This window comes from Salvelinus alpinus, chromosome 2, assembly GCF_045679555.1.
Source record: "Salvelinus alpinus chromosome 2, SLU_Salpinus.1, whole genome shotgun sequence".
Classification (NCBI taxonomy): Eukaryota; Metazoa; Chordata; class Actinopteri; order Salmoniformes; family Salmonidae; genus Salvelinus; species Salvelinus alpinus.
The window spans coordinates 14,578,753-14,594,588 of NC_092087.1; the positions used below are offsets into that span (position 1 = coordinate 14,578,753).

The window sequence follows — 15,836 nt, forward strand, 5'->3', positions numbered from 1 at the left end:
TTTGCAGAAAAGCATCCCCAAAGAATGATGTTTCCACCTCCATGCTTCACGGTTGGGATGGTGTTCTTGGGGTTGTACTCATCCTTCTTCTTACTCCAAACATGGCGAGTGGAGTTTAGACCAAAAAGCTCTATTTTTGTCTCATCAGACCACATGACCTTCTCCCATTCCTCCTCTGGATCATCCAGATGGTCATTGGCAAACTTCAGATGGGCCTGGACATGCGCTGGCTTGAGCAGGGGGACCTTGCGTGCGCTGCAGGATTTTAATCCATGACGGCGTAGTGTGTTACTAATGGTTTTCTTTGAGACTGTGGTCCCAGCTCTCTTCAGGTCATTGACCAGGTCCTACCGTGTAGTTCTGGGCTGATCCCTCACCTTCCTCATGATCATTGATGCCCCACGAGGTGAGATCTTGCATGGAGCCCCAGACCGAGGGTGATTGACCATCATCTTGAACTTTTTCCATTTTCTAATAATTGCGCCAACAGTTGTTGCCTTCTCACCAAGCTGCTTGCCTATTGTCCTGTAGCCCATCCCAGCCTTGTGCAGGTCTACAATTTTATCCCTGATGTCCTTACACAGCTCTCTGGTCTTTGCCATTGTGGAGAGGTTGGAGTCTGTTTGATTGAGTGTGTGGACAGGTGTCTTTTATACAGGTAACGAGTTCAAACAGGTGCAGTTAATACAGGTAATGAGTGGAGAACAGGGGGGCTTCTTAAAGAAAAACTAACAGGTCTGTGAGAGCCGGAATTCTTACTGGTTGGTAGGTGATCAAATACTTATGTCATGCAATAAAATGCAAATGAATTACTTAAAAATCATACAATGTGATTTTCTGGAATTTTTGTTTTAGATTCCGTCTCTCACAGTTGATGTGTGCCTATGATAAAAATTACAGACCTCAACATGCTTTGTATGTAGGAAAACCTGCAAAATCGGCAGTGTATCAAATACTTGTTCTCCCCACTTTATAAGTGAATTTGTCCCAATACTTTTGGTTCCCTAAAATGGGGGACTATGTACAAAAGGGATGTAATTTCTAGACTGTTCATGAAACTACCCTCAAATGAATGCTGACAGTCTGCACTTTGACCTCGTAGTTATTGTTTGATTTCAAACAAAAGAAGAAAAAATGCTTCACTGTCCCAATAATTACAGACTATTTACAGTATTTAGGTCAGAAGACAGCTCACCTGAGAGGGATGAAGACTCGTAGATATCGGTCCACAGAGATGGCTAGTAGAAACAGTACAGAGGCCAATGTCAACAACATTTCCACACAGCTTATGAAGAGACAGACATTGAATGAGATCTGCACTCTTCCATCTACCAGTATAGCCGCTGGCACAGCCACAGAACCTACATGGAAGTCTGCCACAGCCAGAGAAACCATAAAGCAGAAGGTGGGCTGCCGTAGAGAGCTGCTCAACCACACTGCCGAGATCACTAGCACATTGCCCAGACAGCAGGCAACAGCGATCAGCACCTCCAGCACTGTGTAGGCCACCTCTCCTCCAGACATCCTGTCAGCCATTCCGATGGAAGTGTAATATTCTACTGTATTCCACTGAACTATAATCCTGAGGATTTTACAGCAATGTTTCTTGGACCAGACTGTCGAGTAAGTACATTTGCTCACTGAAAATGTTACCCCCTGCAACTTCATGCTTAGCTTCCGTTTCCTTTTCAACAAATGCAAAAGGTTTAAACGATATGCACATTGACAAATCATTAATATAAACCACATTTTAAATTGTCCTGCATCCTAAAATAATCTACTTTGAAAAATTCTAATAAAATCATGTAAATATAAACAAATCTAAAATGTAATACTTTTCTGTAATTTTTATTAAAACAAATGGCATCTTTGTGTATCCTTTATTTCTATACATATACAGTTGAAGTCGGAAGTTTACATACATGTCACACCCTGGCCTTAGTATTCTTTGTTTTCTTTATTATTTTAGTTAGGTCAGGGTGTGACATGGGGAATGTTTGTGTTTTATCGGTTTTGGGTGGTTATATGGTAAAGGGGGTGTTGGGTGTAGTGTATGGGTTTGTGTTGAGTGTATGTGTCTAGCTGTGTCTATGTTGGTGTAGTTGTCTAGGAGAGTCTATGGTTGCCTGAATGGGTTCCCAATTAGAGACAGCTGATTTCTGTTGTCTCTGATTGGGAGCCATATTTAGGGTAGCCATAGGCTTTCGTTTGATGTGGGTAATTGTCTATGTTATACGTTTGTAGCCTGTATGTGCATTACGTTCATAGCTTCACGTTTGTTTGTTTTGTAATAGTGTTTTGTTTTTGGTTCTCCTTCTTCATAATAAAAAGGAAGATGGCTTATTTTCCTAATGCTGCGTTTTGGTCCGTCAATCCTCCACACGATCGTGACAATACACTTAGGTTGGAATCATTAAAAGTTGTTTTTCAACCACTCCACAAATGTCTTGTTAACAAATTTCTTGTTTGGCAAGTCGGGTAGGACATCTACTTTGTGCATGACACAAGTAATTATTCCAACAATTGTTTACAGACTGATTATTTCACTTACAATTCACTGTTTAACAATTCAAGTGGGTCAGAAGTTTACATACACTAAGTTGACTGTGCCTTTAAACAGCTTGGAAAATTCCAGAAAAGTATGTCATGGCTTTAGAAGCTTCTGATAGGCTAATTGACATCATTTGAGTCAATTGGAGGTGTACCTGTGGATGTATTTCAAGGCCTACCTTCAAACTCAGTGCGTCTTTGCTTGATATCATGGGACAATCAAAAGAAATCAGCCAAGACCTCAGAAGAAAAATGTAGACCTCCACAAGTCTGGATCATCCTTGGGAGCAATTTCCAAATGCCTGAAGGTACCATGTTCATCTGTACAAACAGTAGTTCGCAAGTATAAACACCATGGGACCACGCAGCCGTCACACCGCTCAGGAAGGAGACGCGAACTGTCTCCTGGAGATGAATGTACTTTGGTGAGAAAAGTGCAAATCAATCCCTGAACAACAGCAAAGGACCTTGCGAAGATGCTGGAGGAAACAAAAGTATCTATATCCACAGTAAAACGAGTCCTGTATCGACATAACCTGAAAGGCCGCTCAGCAAGGAAGTAGCCACTGCTCCAAAACCGCCATAAAAAAGCCAGGCTATGGTTTGCAACTGCACATGGGGATAAAGATTGTACTTTATGGAGAACGATGAGGATTGAAAACCATGCCTTAAAATACATGTTGAAACTGACCTTTTTGTTGTCTGCCTCTGCCGTCACTGTGCCTGCTCATCCCAGACATAACACCTGTCACTTTCCACATTGTGACATGTATACCATTCACAGAAGCAAGTGTATTTTTGAGCATCCTTCCTTTAAAGCTACAGGAAATGTGTACATCACGACCACAGCTAACACGACCACACCTTAACACGACCACATCTGAACATGTTTCTGCAGCCAACATAAAAAAGTCCTGTACCATCTCTCAGATTTGAAGATGGAAAAACCTTGCCTCGTATTACCAAATGCTTATGCAAGATAAGGTTTCATCTGAGAGGAACATAAATGTTTTAGCTGTGGTAGCATTTTCAGATTTACTACAAGTCTATTTATGGTATATTGAAACTCTTTTATTCACAGTCTCCTCCTACTAGCAGTGTATGTGAAGTGAGATACCACAACTCCACCTATCACCAACCTATAGCAGGCAAGTGGGGGCTTTGACATTTCAATAAACCTTTTCAATAACCAAGTGAACATCCTCGATCCTACAGGAACAAGAAACGTGCTGGCAAATCTCCAGCGGTATAGAATAGAGCACACTTAGTGTTAAGTACAGCAATTGCCAATATTAAACTTCCATTGGACGGTTGACAGGATGTCTGGAGGAGATGTTGTCTACACAGTGCTGGAGGTGCTGATCGCTGTTGCCTGCTGTCTGGGAAATGTGCTGGTGATCTGGGCAGTGTGGTCAAGCAGCAACCTCCGGCAGCCCACCTTCTGCTTTGTGGTCTCTCTGGCTACAGCTGACTTCCTTGTAGGTTCTGTAGCTGTGCCGCTGGCTGTGCTGGTGGATGGACGAGTGTGCACCTCGTTCAATGTATGTCTCTTCATTAGCTGTGTGGTCATCATGTTGGCAATGACTTCGGTCATGTCTCTGCTAGCCATCTCTGTGGACAGATTCCTACGCGTCTTCATCCCTCTCAGGTGAGCGTGCATGCATATACAGTACATACACACAGTTTAAAAAAATGGTTGTCGTGTCATATGAACAGATTCTCTGCTTCAACAGGTACAAGAGGACAGTGACAAAGAGGAGATCTTGGGTGGTGGTAGCAATATGTTGGTTTGTTGCCTTCATGTTGAGCTTCCCACCCACGTTTGGGTGGTACAACCATGACACCTTGTCTCACTCAGGGAACTCAACCACCATCATCTGCCATTTCCTGGCTGTGATTCCCATGTCATACTTGGTTTACTTTTTCTTCTTCCTCTGCACCTTCACTCCATTGCTTGTCATGGCTGTCCTGTACTGCTACATATTCTGTATCATACAAAAGAACCTGAGAGAGAGGGTAGGGAGCAGTACCAAGTCCCACACCTACTTCAGGAAGGAGAGGAGCCTGGCCCGATCCCTGACTCTGGTCCTGGTGCTCTTCGCCTTTTGCTGGCTCCCTCTGGACATCATGAACTGTGTTGCCTACTTTGGTAACACATCAAACATACCCCAACAGGCCTTCTATGTGGGCATCCTCCTCTCCCATGGCAATTCAGCTGTCAACCCGATCGTTTATGCCTTCAAGATCCGCAAGATCCAGGAAGCGTACCCGAAGATCTGGAGGAAGGTCTTTGTGTGTCGAGGTGACAGTCAGGGCTCTCAGACCAACCAGACCACTGAAAACATTATCAGCAGCAACCCTAACAGTGCGGATAGAAATATTGATGGAAATGCTATCAGTGTTATGAAAATTGACACAGTTGAAGGTATAGCATGTTAATAGTGTAGAAAGACAATATAAGTGATAGTCGCTTAGCTTTTTTTCTTTGGCAAAGTGCATCAAGACCTTAGAACCTGTATAAAAAGGGAAAACTACTGCCAGGGTGTTATACATTGGCAGATTTTAATATTTGGCATTTGTTGAAAAAAACTGAGGGATAAAAATAGACAGAGGAAGTTGCAAGGAAGTCAAGTAGGTGGGCTCTTGCAGGTTTCTTTTTACTCTTATCGATTTCCTGTTTAATAAAGACTCTCGTTTCTTGAATGTACTGAATTTTAAATGTTTTTTTCTGTATGATCAAGTTGGCCTGAAATGGTAATAACATGATTTATTTGGCAGTTTCCAATAAATATGTAGATGTCTAATCTGAAAACGTAAATGTGAATGTGGATTGGGCATATGAAACAAGGAAATAAAAATTGCAATCTCATTCAATGATTTGTCTGCTTCAGCAATAAATGATAAGAGTGTCTGCTAAATTAGTCAAAAATATAATAAAATAATCTGTAAACCCCATGGGACTAAATGGGACTAAAGCAGGTTTTTTCATTGTGACTAAAGCAGGATTTTTCATTCTTTAAAAAGAGAAGAAGCAAAAAAAATAGATTGTAACGGCTGTTGGAAGGAGAGCACCACGGTGCAGCGTGGTACGTGTCCATATTTATTTAATGAACACTAAAATAACTGAAATAACAAAGAGAACAACCGAAACAGTTCTGGCTGGTGCAGACACACAACAGAAAACAACTACCCACAAACCACAGGTGGGAAAAGGCTACCTAAGTATGGTTCTCAATCAGAAACAACGATAGACTGCTGCCTCTGATTGGGAACCATACCAGGCCAAACACATAGAAATACAAAACATAGAACAAAAACATAGAATGCCCACCCCAACTCACGCCCTGACCAAACCAAAATAGAGACATAAAAAAGGAACTAAGGTCAGGGCGTGACATACAGTAGATGTTAAGTTAAAGGGATCGTTGTGTCAAAACATAGGCCCCTTATAAAGCTATGACGCGAAAACAATAGAATCTTCCACAGAAGTTGTGTGGATGATAATGCAGTAGAGTTCGTGCTGCTTCTAGTCTTCTGAAATCCTACTGGTATTACGTTTTCAATGCCATTGTTTTATTGCTGACTCCCTCAGAACAAAAATACAATATTATATATGTTAACTCACTGTTTTTACATTTTACCATTGGAACACATTCACCCAGTCTACGACCCTCTTCTCTGTATCGATGTGCATTACAGCAGTCATAATAGGATAGCTAGCATTGTGTAATGTAGCTTTAGAGCTGTATTAAGTGCTAATGGTTGTTGGAGGCATCCTTCATCTCCAATAGGAAGTTTGGTGAGGATGTGGAGAACATCCTCACCTCACCATCCTCAACATCCTCACATTAACATGATGTCTTTTAATTGCAGTCGCTGTACTCATAATATACAGGAGAACGATCGCCTTGCTACAAGCCCAGCTTCAGACGCAATCGTTAGGCAAGGGTAATTTCAGTGTAGGAAAGGAAGAAACAGCGTCTGTGCCACCAGTAAGTACAGATACTAACGTTAGTATAAATCCCCCCGCACAGTCCCCGCAGCCGGACAACTTTCTCATGGCTTCTGGAGGGAAATGCTGTAGGAATGCTCAACTGGTGTCGCTCATTCAGCCGACAGAAACTTTCAACCGGTTTTCCCCATTAAGTAGCGAGTCGGAGTCTGAGGCCGAGTTTTCTCTTGTCTCTACTCCTCCCGTTACGGGGTCTGAGACGCCCGAAGGCTCCCACCATTAGCTCTGACAAATTGAAAACCCTAGTCATTGGCGACTCCATTACCCGCAGTATTAGACTTAAAACGAATCACCCAGCGATCATACACTGTTTACCAGGGGGCAGGGCTACCGACGTTAAGGCTAATCTGAAGATGGTGCTGGCTAAAGCTAAAACTGGCGAGTGTAGAGAGTATAGAGATATTGTTATCCACGTCGGCACCAACGATGTTAGGATGAAACAGTCAGAGGTCACCAAGCGCAACATAGCTTCAGCGTGTAAATCAGCTAGAAAGATGTGTCGGCATCGAGTAATTGTCTCTGGCCCCCTCCCAGTTAGGGGGAGTGACGAGCTCTACAGCAGAGTCTCACAACTCAATCGCTGGTTGAAAACTGTTTTCTGCCCCTCCCAAAAGATAGAATTTGTAGATAATTGGCCCTCTTTCTGGGACTCACCCACAAACAGGACCAAGCCTGACCTGCTGAGGAGTGACGGACTCCATCCTAGCTGGAGGGGCGAAATTAATCCATGCATTTGTTACTTCTAGGTTAGACTACTGCAATGCTCTACTTTCCGGCTACCCGGATAAAGCACTAAATAAACTTCAGTTAGTGCTAAATACGGCTGCTAGAATCCTGACTAGAACCAAGAAATTTGATCATATTACTCCAGTGCTAGCTTCCCTACACTGGCTTCCTGTTAAGGCAAGGGCTGATTTCAAGGTTTTACTGTTAACCTATAAAGCGTTACATGGGCTTGCTCCTACCTATCTTTCCGAGTTGGTCCTGCCGTACATACCGACACGTACGCTACGGTCACAAGACGCAGGCCTCCTAATTGTCCCTAGAATTTCTAAGCAAACAGCTGGAGAAAGAGGCTTTCTCCTATAGATCTCCATTTTTATGGAATGGTCTGCCTACCCATGTGAGAGACGCAGACTCGGTCTCAACCTTTAAGTCTTTACTGAAGACTTATCTCCTCAGTAGGTCATATGATTGAGTGTAGTCTGGCCCAGGAGTGTGAAGGTGAACGGAAACGCTCTGGAGCAACGAACCGCCCTTGCTGTCTCTGCCTGGCCGGTTCCCCTCCACTGGGATTCTCTACCTCTAACCCTATTACAGGGGCTGAGTCACTGGCTTACTGGTGCTCTTTCATGCCGTCCCTAGGAGGGGTGCGTCACTTGAGTGGGTTGAGTTACTGACGTGATCTTCCTGTCTGGGTTGGCGCCCCCCCTTGGTTTGTGCTGTGGTGGAGATCTTTGTGGGCTATACTCGGCCTTGTCTCAGGATTGTAAATTGGTGGTTGAAGGTATCCCTCTAGTGGTGCGGGGGCTGTGCTTTGGCAAAGTGGGTGGGGTTATATCCTTCCTGTTTGGCCCTGTCCGGGGGTATCATCGGATGGGGCCACAGTGTCTCCTGACCCCTCCTGTCTCAGCCTCCAGTATTTATGCTGCAGTAGTTTGTGTCGGGGGGCTAGGGCCAGTTGGTTATATCTGGAGTACTTCTCCTGTCTTATCCAGTGTCCTGTGTGAATTTAAGTATGCTCTCTCTAATTCTCTCCTTCTTTCTCTCTCTCGGAGGACCTGAGCCCTAGGACCATACGTCAGGACTACTGGGCATGATGACTCCTTGCTGTCCCCAGTCCACCTGGCCTTGCTGCTGTTCCAGTTTCAACTGTTCTGCCTGCAGTTATGGAACCCCTACCTGTCCCAGACCTGCTGTTTTCAACTCTTAATGATCGGCTATGAAAAGCCAACTGACATTTATTCCTGATTATTATTTGACCATGCTTGTCATTTATGAACATTTTGAACATCTTGGCCATGTTCTGTTATAATCTCCACCCGGCACAGCCAGAAGAGGACTGGCCACCCCTCATAGCCTGGTTCCTCTCTAGGTTTCTTCCTAGGTTTTGGCCTTTCTAGGGTGTTTTTCCTAGCCACTGTGCTTCTACACCTGCATTGCTTGCTGTTTGGGGTTTTAGGCTGGGTTTCTGTACAGCACTTCGAGATATTAGCTGATGTACGAAGGGCTATATAAAATATTTAAAAAAAAATAAAAATAAATAAAAACATTACACTCAGTTGGTTACCGGTAATGGGATCTCTTCACCACAGCCACATAATCCCCTGAGGAACATGACCTGGCGAACCTCTGCATGGTACTGTACTAATTCATTACTGCTATTCATAGGGTTGGTTACAGTCTCAGAGGTGTATTCACTGGCCAGTGGGTTTCTGTTGCAAAACGTACCCAGAAGTCAAAACTCTGGCGGACAGATAGGGCTCAACCATCGCCCGAGCACCTGTCCTTTTGCCCTCCTATTAAAATAGGAACTCGCAGCTCAGTAGATGTTTTTAATTTTATGATTTACTTTGGTAATATTCCATAGAATTGGATAGTTAGCATTTTTCACATTTCATGTCAAAATCATGTTAAAGTAACTTTTAGACACTTTAGGATGATCTGGATATAAATCCACAAAATGTTAATTTCGGGGATATTGACTTGCAGTGGTTTTTGGACACAAATGATAAAAACGTAGCGTTTGAAGACAGTGGACAGCTAGACAATACCAAAGCATGGATTGCTGTCTTACCTTGTCCATAGATTGCTTACAGGGTAAGGAAACCAATTTAGGTTAACTATTCCTTTAAATACTCTTCTTTCCTGCATCATTGTCCTACTCCTCATCATGTTCACTTTCAGCTTCATTCTCAACATGCAAAATGCTACAATAATGCCAATGTGGTTAAGAAAACCTTTGCTGAAATACAATGGCAATAGCTCTTCTTTATACAGTATATTACAATAAAACTTTCTACCACATTAGAATGATTTAGTGCCTGTATTGGCTATGCCAGGTCAATCTAGAGAGGGTAATGAAGAATAGAGGACTACAATCGTATATCCAGAGAGCTGTAGGCTAGAATACGATGGACCGGTCCATTTGTGTGAGATTAGGTTTTGGAACAAGTGTTAGGTTATAGGGATAGTTCACCAAAATTCCAATATTAGCATTTTTGGTGCTTCATGTCCAAATGATCTATAAGTAATTTTATTGAGGTACACAATACATTTTAGATACTTTAGTATGATTTGGACATGAAGCTCAAAAAATTATACTATCGGTGCCAAAGTTAGCATTTGGAAACAGTGGCCTGGGGTGTGGTCAGTGTGACAGAACGGTGTGCAATGTTCAATTCAACAGAAATTGTACTGTATTGAACTTCCAGTTGAAAAATGCTGTGATTATGATTGCCCAGAGGGCGATTACCGTATGATGTGCTGCACGAGTTTTGCGATTTCAAATGGTTACACCCATATTGGTCAGGCCACACCCACCAAATCGGAGCAAACATACCTCAAAGGCTATCGAAGGACAGTGTGGACCATTTTGGAGAAAAGTGTTGTTCAGAACAAATTGTCAAGCAAAATGAACACACCCCAGGTAAACGAAAGCAAAACATGGATTGCTGGCATACCTTGTCTATAGACTGCTTACAGGGTAAATCTACAGATGGCTATAACGGTCCTCTAATATAGGACTAGTATAGGTATATATATACCTTGTCTATAGACTGCTTACAGGGTAAGGAAAACCAAAATGTAATTTTGTAATTATCATTGAACAAATCATTAACTATGACTCACTCACAGTGCTAGGATTACTGATGATACATGTTTTGTTCACAGTGGTCTGGTTGCTCTGAGAGCCCTGGTTGTCATCTCAACTGTTTTGTTGGGGGGGGGGGGGTGCAAATCTACAGATGGCTATAACGGTCCTCTAATATAGGACTAGTATAGGTATATATATATTTATATTTATATTTTTTACCCTGATTTTTCAGGGGGTGCAGCAGCACCCTCAGCACCCCTACTTCTCGTGGATATGCTGACAGCCCACAGGAAGCGAATGCAATCCGGAATCATGGTGGATCCCAAGTTTGCCAGAGCATGTAATGGCATTGGTGAGCCCACATGGCTGATGGAGATTTGTTTGAGTAACAATCAGAGAGGAAGAGGCGAAGCGAGAGCTTTTATCTGTCCAAAATAAGCCCAATGCGTTTCTATGGGCTTATTTTGGACCTTGTCGTCTGCCTTCCCGGCTTTAGGACAAAGACTCCAATTGTTAGGGTTGAGACATGAGCACCTCGTCATTCTATACAGTTCTGTTACAATGGAGATTTAGAGCAAATGAACGCCTGCCACTTCCTATGCCCCTTGTTTTGTTTGGCTAGGGGTTAGGGTCAGGGGTTAAGAGTAGGGTTAGGAGAAGGGTTAGTTAAAAGGTTTAGGGTAAGGGTTAGCTAACATGCTAAGTAGTTGTAGTTGCAAAGTTGCTAAAATGCTAAAGTTGTTTGTGATGAGATTCAAACACGCAACCTTTGGCTAGTTAGATGTTTGCGTTATACGCCGACCCCGACCAACCACTCTCATTTTGTTTTTGCCTTAAGTAACCCTCTGTCTTATGTAACCATACCAAACATAATATATTGGATATCCATTTGCTATGTTACGTCTAGTCTATGAGACCAGGCTGTATTTTTAAAGTAGCATGGTTTCTAAGTTAAAAGCAAAAATAAAATATTATGGCAGTGAAACATTTGAACTGAATTGTGGGACAGTGTTAAAAATGGTGATTGAACTTGATTACTGAAATGATGATGATTGAAAACCATGGCCTATAATACATTTGTTGTCTGCCTCTGCCTTCACTGTGCCTGCTCATCCCAGACATAACACCTGTCACTTTCCACATTGTGACATGTATACCATTCACAGAAGCAAGTGTATTTTTGAGCATCCTTCCTTTAAAGCTACAGGAAATGTGTACAACACAACCACAGCTAAGTATTTTTCTGCAGCCAACATAAATTTGCAGATTGCGACACCTTGCCTCTTATTGCCAAATTTTCAAGATAAGGGTTCAACTGAGATGAACAAACTATTTTTTACACAGTCTCCTCCTACTAGCAGTGTAGGATAAGTGAGATACCACAACAACACTTATCACCAATCTATAGCAGGCAAGTGGGGGCTGTGACATTTCAATAAACCTTTTCAATAGCTAAGTGAACATCCTCGAGCCTACAGGAAAAGGAAAATCTCCAGCGGTATAGAATAGAGCACACTTAGTGTTAAGTACAGCAATTGCCCATATTAAACTTCCATTGGACGGTTGACAGGATGTCTGGAGGAGATGTTGTCTACACAGTGCTGGAGGTGCTGATCGCTGTTGCCTGCTGTCTGGGAAATGTGCTGGTGATCTGGGCAGTGTGGTCGAGCAGCAACCTCCGGCAGCCCACCTTCTGTTTTTTGGTCTCTCTGGCTACAGCTGACTTCCTTGTAGGTTCTGTAGCTGTGCCGCTGGCTGTGCTGGTGGATGGACGGGTGTGCACCTCGTTCAATGTATGTCTCTTCATTAGCTGTGTGGTCATCATGTTGGCAATGACTTCGGTCATGTCTCTGCTAGCCATCTCTGTGGACAGATTCCTACGCGTCTTCATCCCTCTCAGGTGAGCGTGCATGCATATACAGTACATACACACAGTTTAAAAAAATGGTTGTCGTGTCATATGAACAGATTCTCTGCTTCAACAGGTACAAGAGGACAGTGACAAAGAGCAGATCTTGGGTGGTGGTAGCAATATGTTGGTTTGTTGCCTTCATGTTGAGCTTCCCACCCACGTTTGGGTGGTACAACCGTGACACCTTGTCTCACTCAGGGAACTCAACCACCATCATCTGCCGTTTCCGGGCTGTGATTCCCATGTCATACTTGGTTTACTTTTTCTTCTTCCTCTGCACCCTCACTCCGTTGCTTGTCATGGCTGTCCTGTACTGCTACATATTCTGTATCATACAAAAGAACCTGAGAGAGAGGGTGGGGAGCAGTACCCAGTCCCACACCTACTTCAGGAAGGAGAGGAGCCTGGCCCGATCCCTGACTCTGGTCCTGGTGCTCTTCGCCTTTTGCTGGCTCCCTCTGGACATCATGAACTGTGTTGCCTACTTTGGTAACACATCAAACATACCCCAACAGGCCTTCTATGTGGGCATCCTCCTCTCCCATGGCAATTCAGCTGTCAACCCGATCGTTTATGCCTTCAAGATCCGCAAGATCCAGGAAGCGTACCTGAGGATCTGGAGGAAGGTCTTTGTGTATCGAGGTGACAGTCAGGGCTCTCAGAGCAACCAGACCACTGAAAACATTATCAGCAGCAACCCTAACAGTGCGGATAGAAATATTGATGGAAATGCTATCAGTGTTATGAAAATTGACACAGTTGAAAGTACAGCATGTTAATAGTGTAGAAAGACAATATAAGTGATAGTCGCTTAGCTTTTTATCTTTGGCAAAGTGCATCAAGACCTTAGAACCTGTATAAAAAGGGAAAACTACTGCCAGGGTGTTATACATTGGCAGATTTTAATATTTGGCATTTGTTGAAAAAAACTGAGGGATAAAAATAGACAGAGGAAGTTGCAAGGAAGTCAAGTAAGTGGGCTCTTACCGGTTTCCTTTTACTCTTATCGATTTCCTGTTTAAAGACTTGTGTTTCTTGAATGTCCTGAATTTTGAATATTTTTTTTCTGTATGATTACGTTGCCCAGAAATGGAAATAACATGCACTATTTGGCAGTTATCCCAAAAAATGTGTAGGAAAGAAAATTGCAATCTCATTCAATGATTTGTCTGCTTCAGCAATAAATGGTTACATTGAGTTGAGTGATAGTGGCCAGGGATCTGGGTCATTGTTGAGTAATATTTCACCATGTTCCTGTACAGATGCCAAAATTTTCTACCCACAATATCTGGGGGAGTCACAAGCGCCTCAATATTTACACTTCTCCTATAGGACATATTTGGCAGTGCTATCCGAGTTCCTTGGAACATCCCTGCCCTAAACACTAACCCTAACCTCAACCCTTACTTTAACCATTTTAAATGTCAACTTCAATGAGGTAGGGATGTCCCAAGGATCCCGGATTGCACTGATATACAGTGGGGAGAACAAGTATTTGATACACTGCCGATTTTGCAGGTTTTCCTACTTACAAAGCATGTAGAGGTCTGTAATTTTTATCATAGGTACACTTCAACTGTGAGAGGCGGAATCTAAAACAAAATTCCAGAAAATCACATTGTATGATTTTTAAGTAATTAATTTGCATTTTATTGCATGACATAAGTATTTGATACATCAGAAAAGCAGAACTTAAATATTTGGTACAGAAACCTTTGTTTGCAATTACAGAGATCATACGTTTCCTGTAGTTCTTGACCAGGTTTGCACACACTGCAGCAGGGATTTTGGCCCACTCCTCCATACAGACCTTCTCCAGATCCTTCAGGTTTCGGGGCTGTCGCTGGGCAATACAGACTTTCAGCTCCCTCCAAAGATTTTCTATTGGGTTCAGGTCTGGAGACTGGCTAGGCCACTCCAGGACCTTGAGATGCTTCTTACGGAGCCACTCCTTAGTTGCCCTGGCTGTGTGTTTCGGGTCGTTGTCATGCTGGAAGATCCAGCCACGACCCATCTTCAATGCTCTTACTGAGGGAAGGAGGTTGTTGGCCAAGATCTCGCGATACATGGCCCCATCCATCCTCCCCTCAATACGGTGCAGTCGTCCTGTCCCCTTTGCAGAAAAGCATCACCAAAGAATGATGTTTCCACCTCCATGCTTCACGGTTGGGATGGTGTTCTTGGGGTTGTACTCATCCTTCTTCTTCCTCCAAACACGGCGAGTGGAGTTTAGACCAAAAAGCTCTATTTTTGTCTCATCAGACCACATGACCTTCTCCCATTCCTCCTCTGGATCATCCAGATGGTCATTGGCAAACTTCAGATGGGCCTGGACATGCGCTGGCTTGAGCAGGGGGACCTTGCGTGCGCTGCAGGATTTTAATCCATGATGGCGTAGTGTGTTACTAATGGTTTTCTTTGAGACTGTGGTCCCAGCTCTCTTCAGGTCATTGACCAGGTCCTGCCGTGTAGTTCTGGGCTGATCCCTCACCTTCCTCGTGATCATTGATGCCCCACGAGGTGAGATCTTGCATGGAGCCCCAGACCGAGGGTGATTGACCGTCATCTTCAACTTCTTCCATTTTCGAATAATTGCGCCAACAGTTGTTGCCTTCTCACCAAGCTGCTTGCCTATTGTCCTGTAGCCCATCCCAGCCTTGTGCAGGTCTGCAATTTTATCCCTGATGTCCTTACACAGCACTCTGATCTTGGCCATTGTGGAGAGGTTGGAGTCTGTTTGATTGAGTGTGTGGACAGGTGTCTTTTATACAGCTAATGAGTTCAAACAGGTGCAGTTAATACAGGTATTGAGTGGAGAACAGGAGGGTTTCTTAAAGAAAAACGAACAGGTCTGTGGGAGCCGGAATTCTTACTGGTTGGTAGGTGATCAAATACTTATGTCATGCAATAAAATGCAAATGAATTACTTAAAAATCAAACAATGTGATTTTCTGGATTTTTGTTTTAGATTCCGTCTCTCACAGTTGAAGTGTACCTATGATAAAAATTACAGACCTCTACATGCTTTGTAAGTAGGAAAACCTGCAAAATCGGCAGTGTATCAAATACTTGTTCTCCCCACTGTATTGCTGATTTACCCTTCTACTCTACTTCATTGATGAAGGTAGCTATGACATCCAGAAAACAGATACAGATGTATAATCTTAATTTGACCAGTATTGTTGCAACAAAATAATCCTGCAACAGGATTTGAACGTTTCGTACATAATGTTGCGTGTGCGATGGTTAGGCTATTAGCTGTCCAAAATCAGTCTACATGAAAAATGCAATACTGTAAATACAGTGGGGAGAACAAGTATTTGATACACTGCCGATTTTGCAGATTTTCCTACTTACAAAGCCTATAGAGGTCTGTAATTTTTATCATAGGTACACTTCAACTGTGAGAAACGGAATCTAAAACAAAAATCCAGAAAATCACATTGTATGATTTTTAAGTAATTCATTTGCATTTTATTGCATGACATAAGTATTTGATCACCTACCAACCAGTAAGAATTCCGGCTCTCACAGACCTGTTAGTT

At 43.0% G+C, this 15,836-nt stretch overlaps 2 protein-coding genes across 2 annotated transcripts; both read left to right on the forward strand.

The window, feature by feature from the left end:
* The first annotated feature begins 1,405 nt into the window (after positions 1-1,405).
* LOC139554547 (adenosine receptor A3-like) lies at positions 1,406-5,424 on the forward strand. The gene is made up of 3 exons (XM_071367436.1): positions 1,406-1,623; positions 3,632-4,198; positions 4,284-5,424. The coding sequence occupies exons 2-3, from the start codon at positions 3,870-3,872 to the stop codon at positions 4,987-4,989; spliced, it is 1,035 nt and encodes a 344-aa protein (XP_071223537.1). The 5' UTR covers positions 1,406-1,623; positions 3,632-3,869; the 3' UTR covers positions 4,990-5,424.
* A 6,319-nt stretch (positions 5,425-11,743) lies between these two features.
* LOC139554557 (adenosine receptor A3-like) lies at positions 11,744-13,493 on the forward strand. Its single transcript, XM_071367448.1, has 2 exons — positions 11,744-12,279; positions 12,365-13,493. Exons 1-2 carry the CDS (start codon positions 11,951-11,953, stop codon positions 13,068-13,070), a joined length of 1,035 nt encoding a protein of 344 aa, XP_071223549.1. The 5' UTR covers positions 11,744-11,950; the 3' UTR covers positions 13,071-13,493.
* Positions 13,494-15,836: the final 2,343 nt, after the last annotated feature.

Excerpts from the sequence above, each read along its gene's own strand:
- LOC139554557 (XM_071367448.1), top strand. The coding sequence starts at position 11,951 with ATGTCTGGAGGAGATGTTGTCTACACAGTGCTGGAGGTGCTGATCGCT. Across the intron at positions 12,280-12,364 it reads CGCGTCTTCATCCCTCTCAG|GTACAAGAGGACAGTGACAA; the intron begins GTGAGCGTGCAT and ends CTGCTTCAACAG.
- LOC139554547 (XM_071367436.1), top strand. The coding sequence starts at position 3,870 with ATGTCTGGAGGAGATGTTGTCTACACAGTGCTGGAGGTGCTGATCGCT. Across the intron at positions 4,199-4,283 it reads CGCGTCTTCATCCCTCTCAG|GTACAAGAGGACAGTGACAA; the intron begins GTGAGCGTGCAT and ends CTGCTTCAACAG.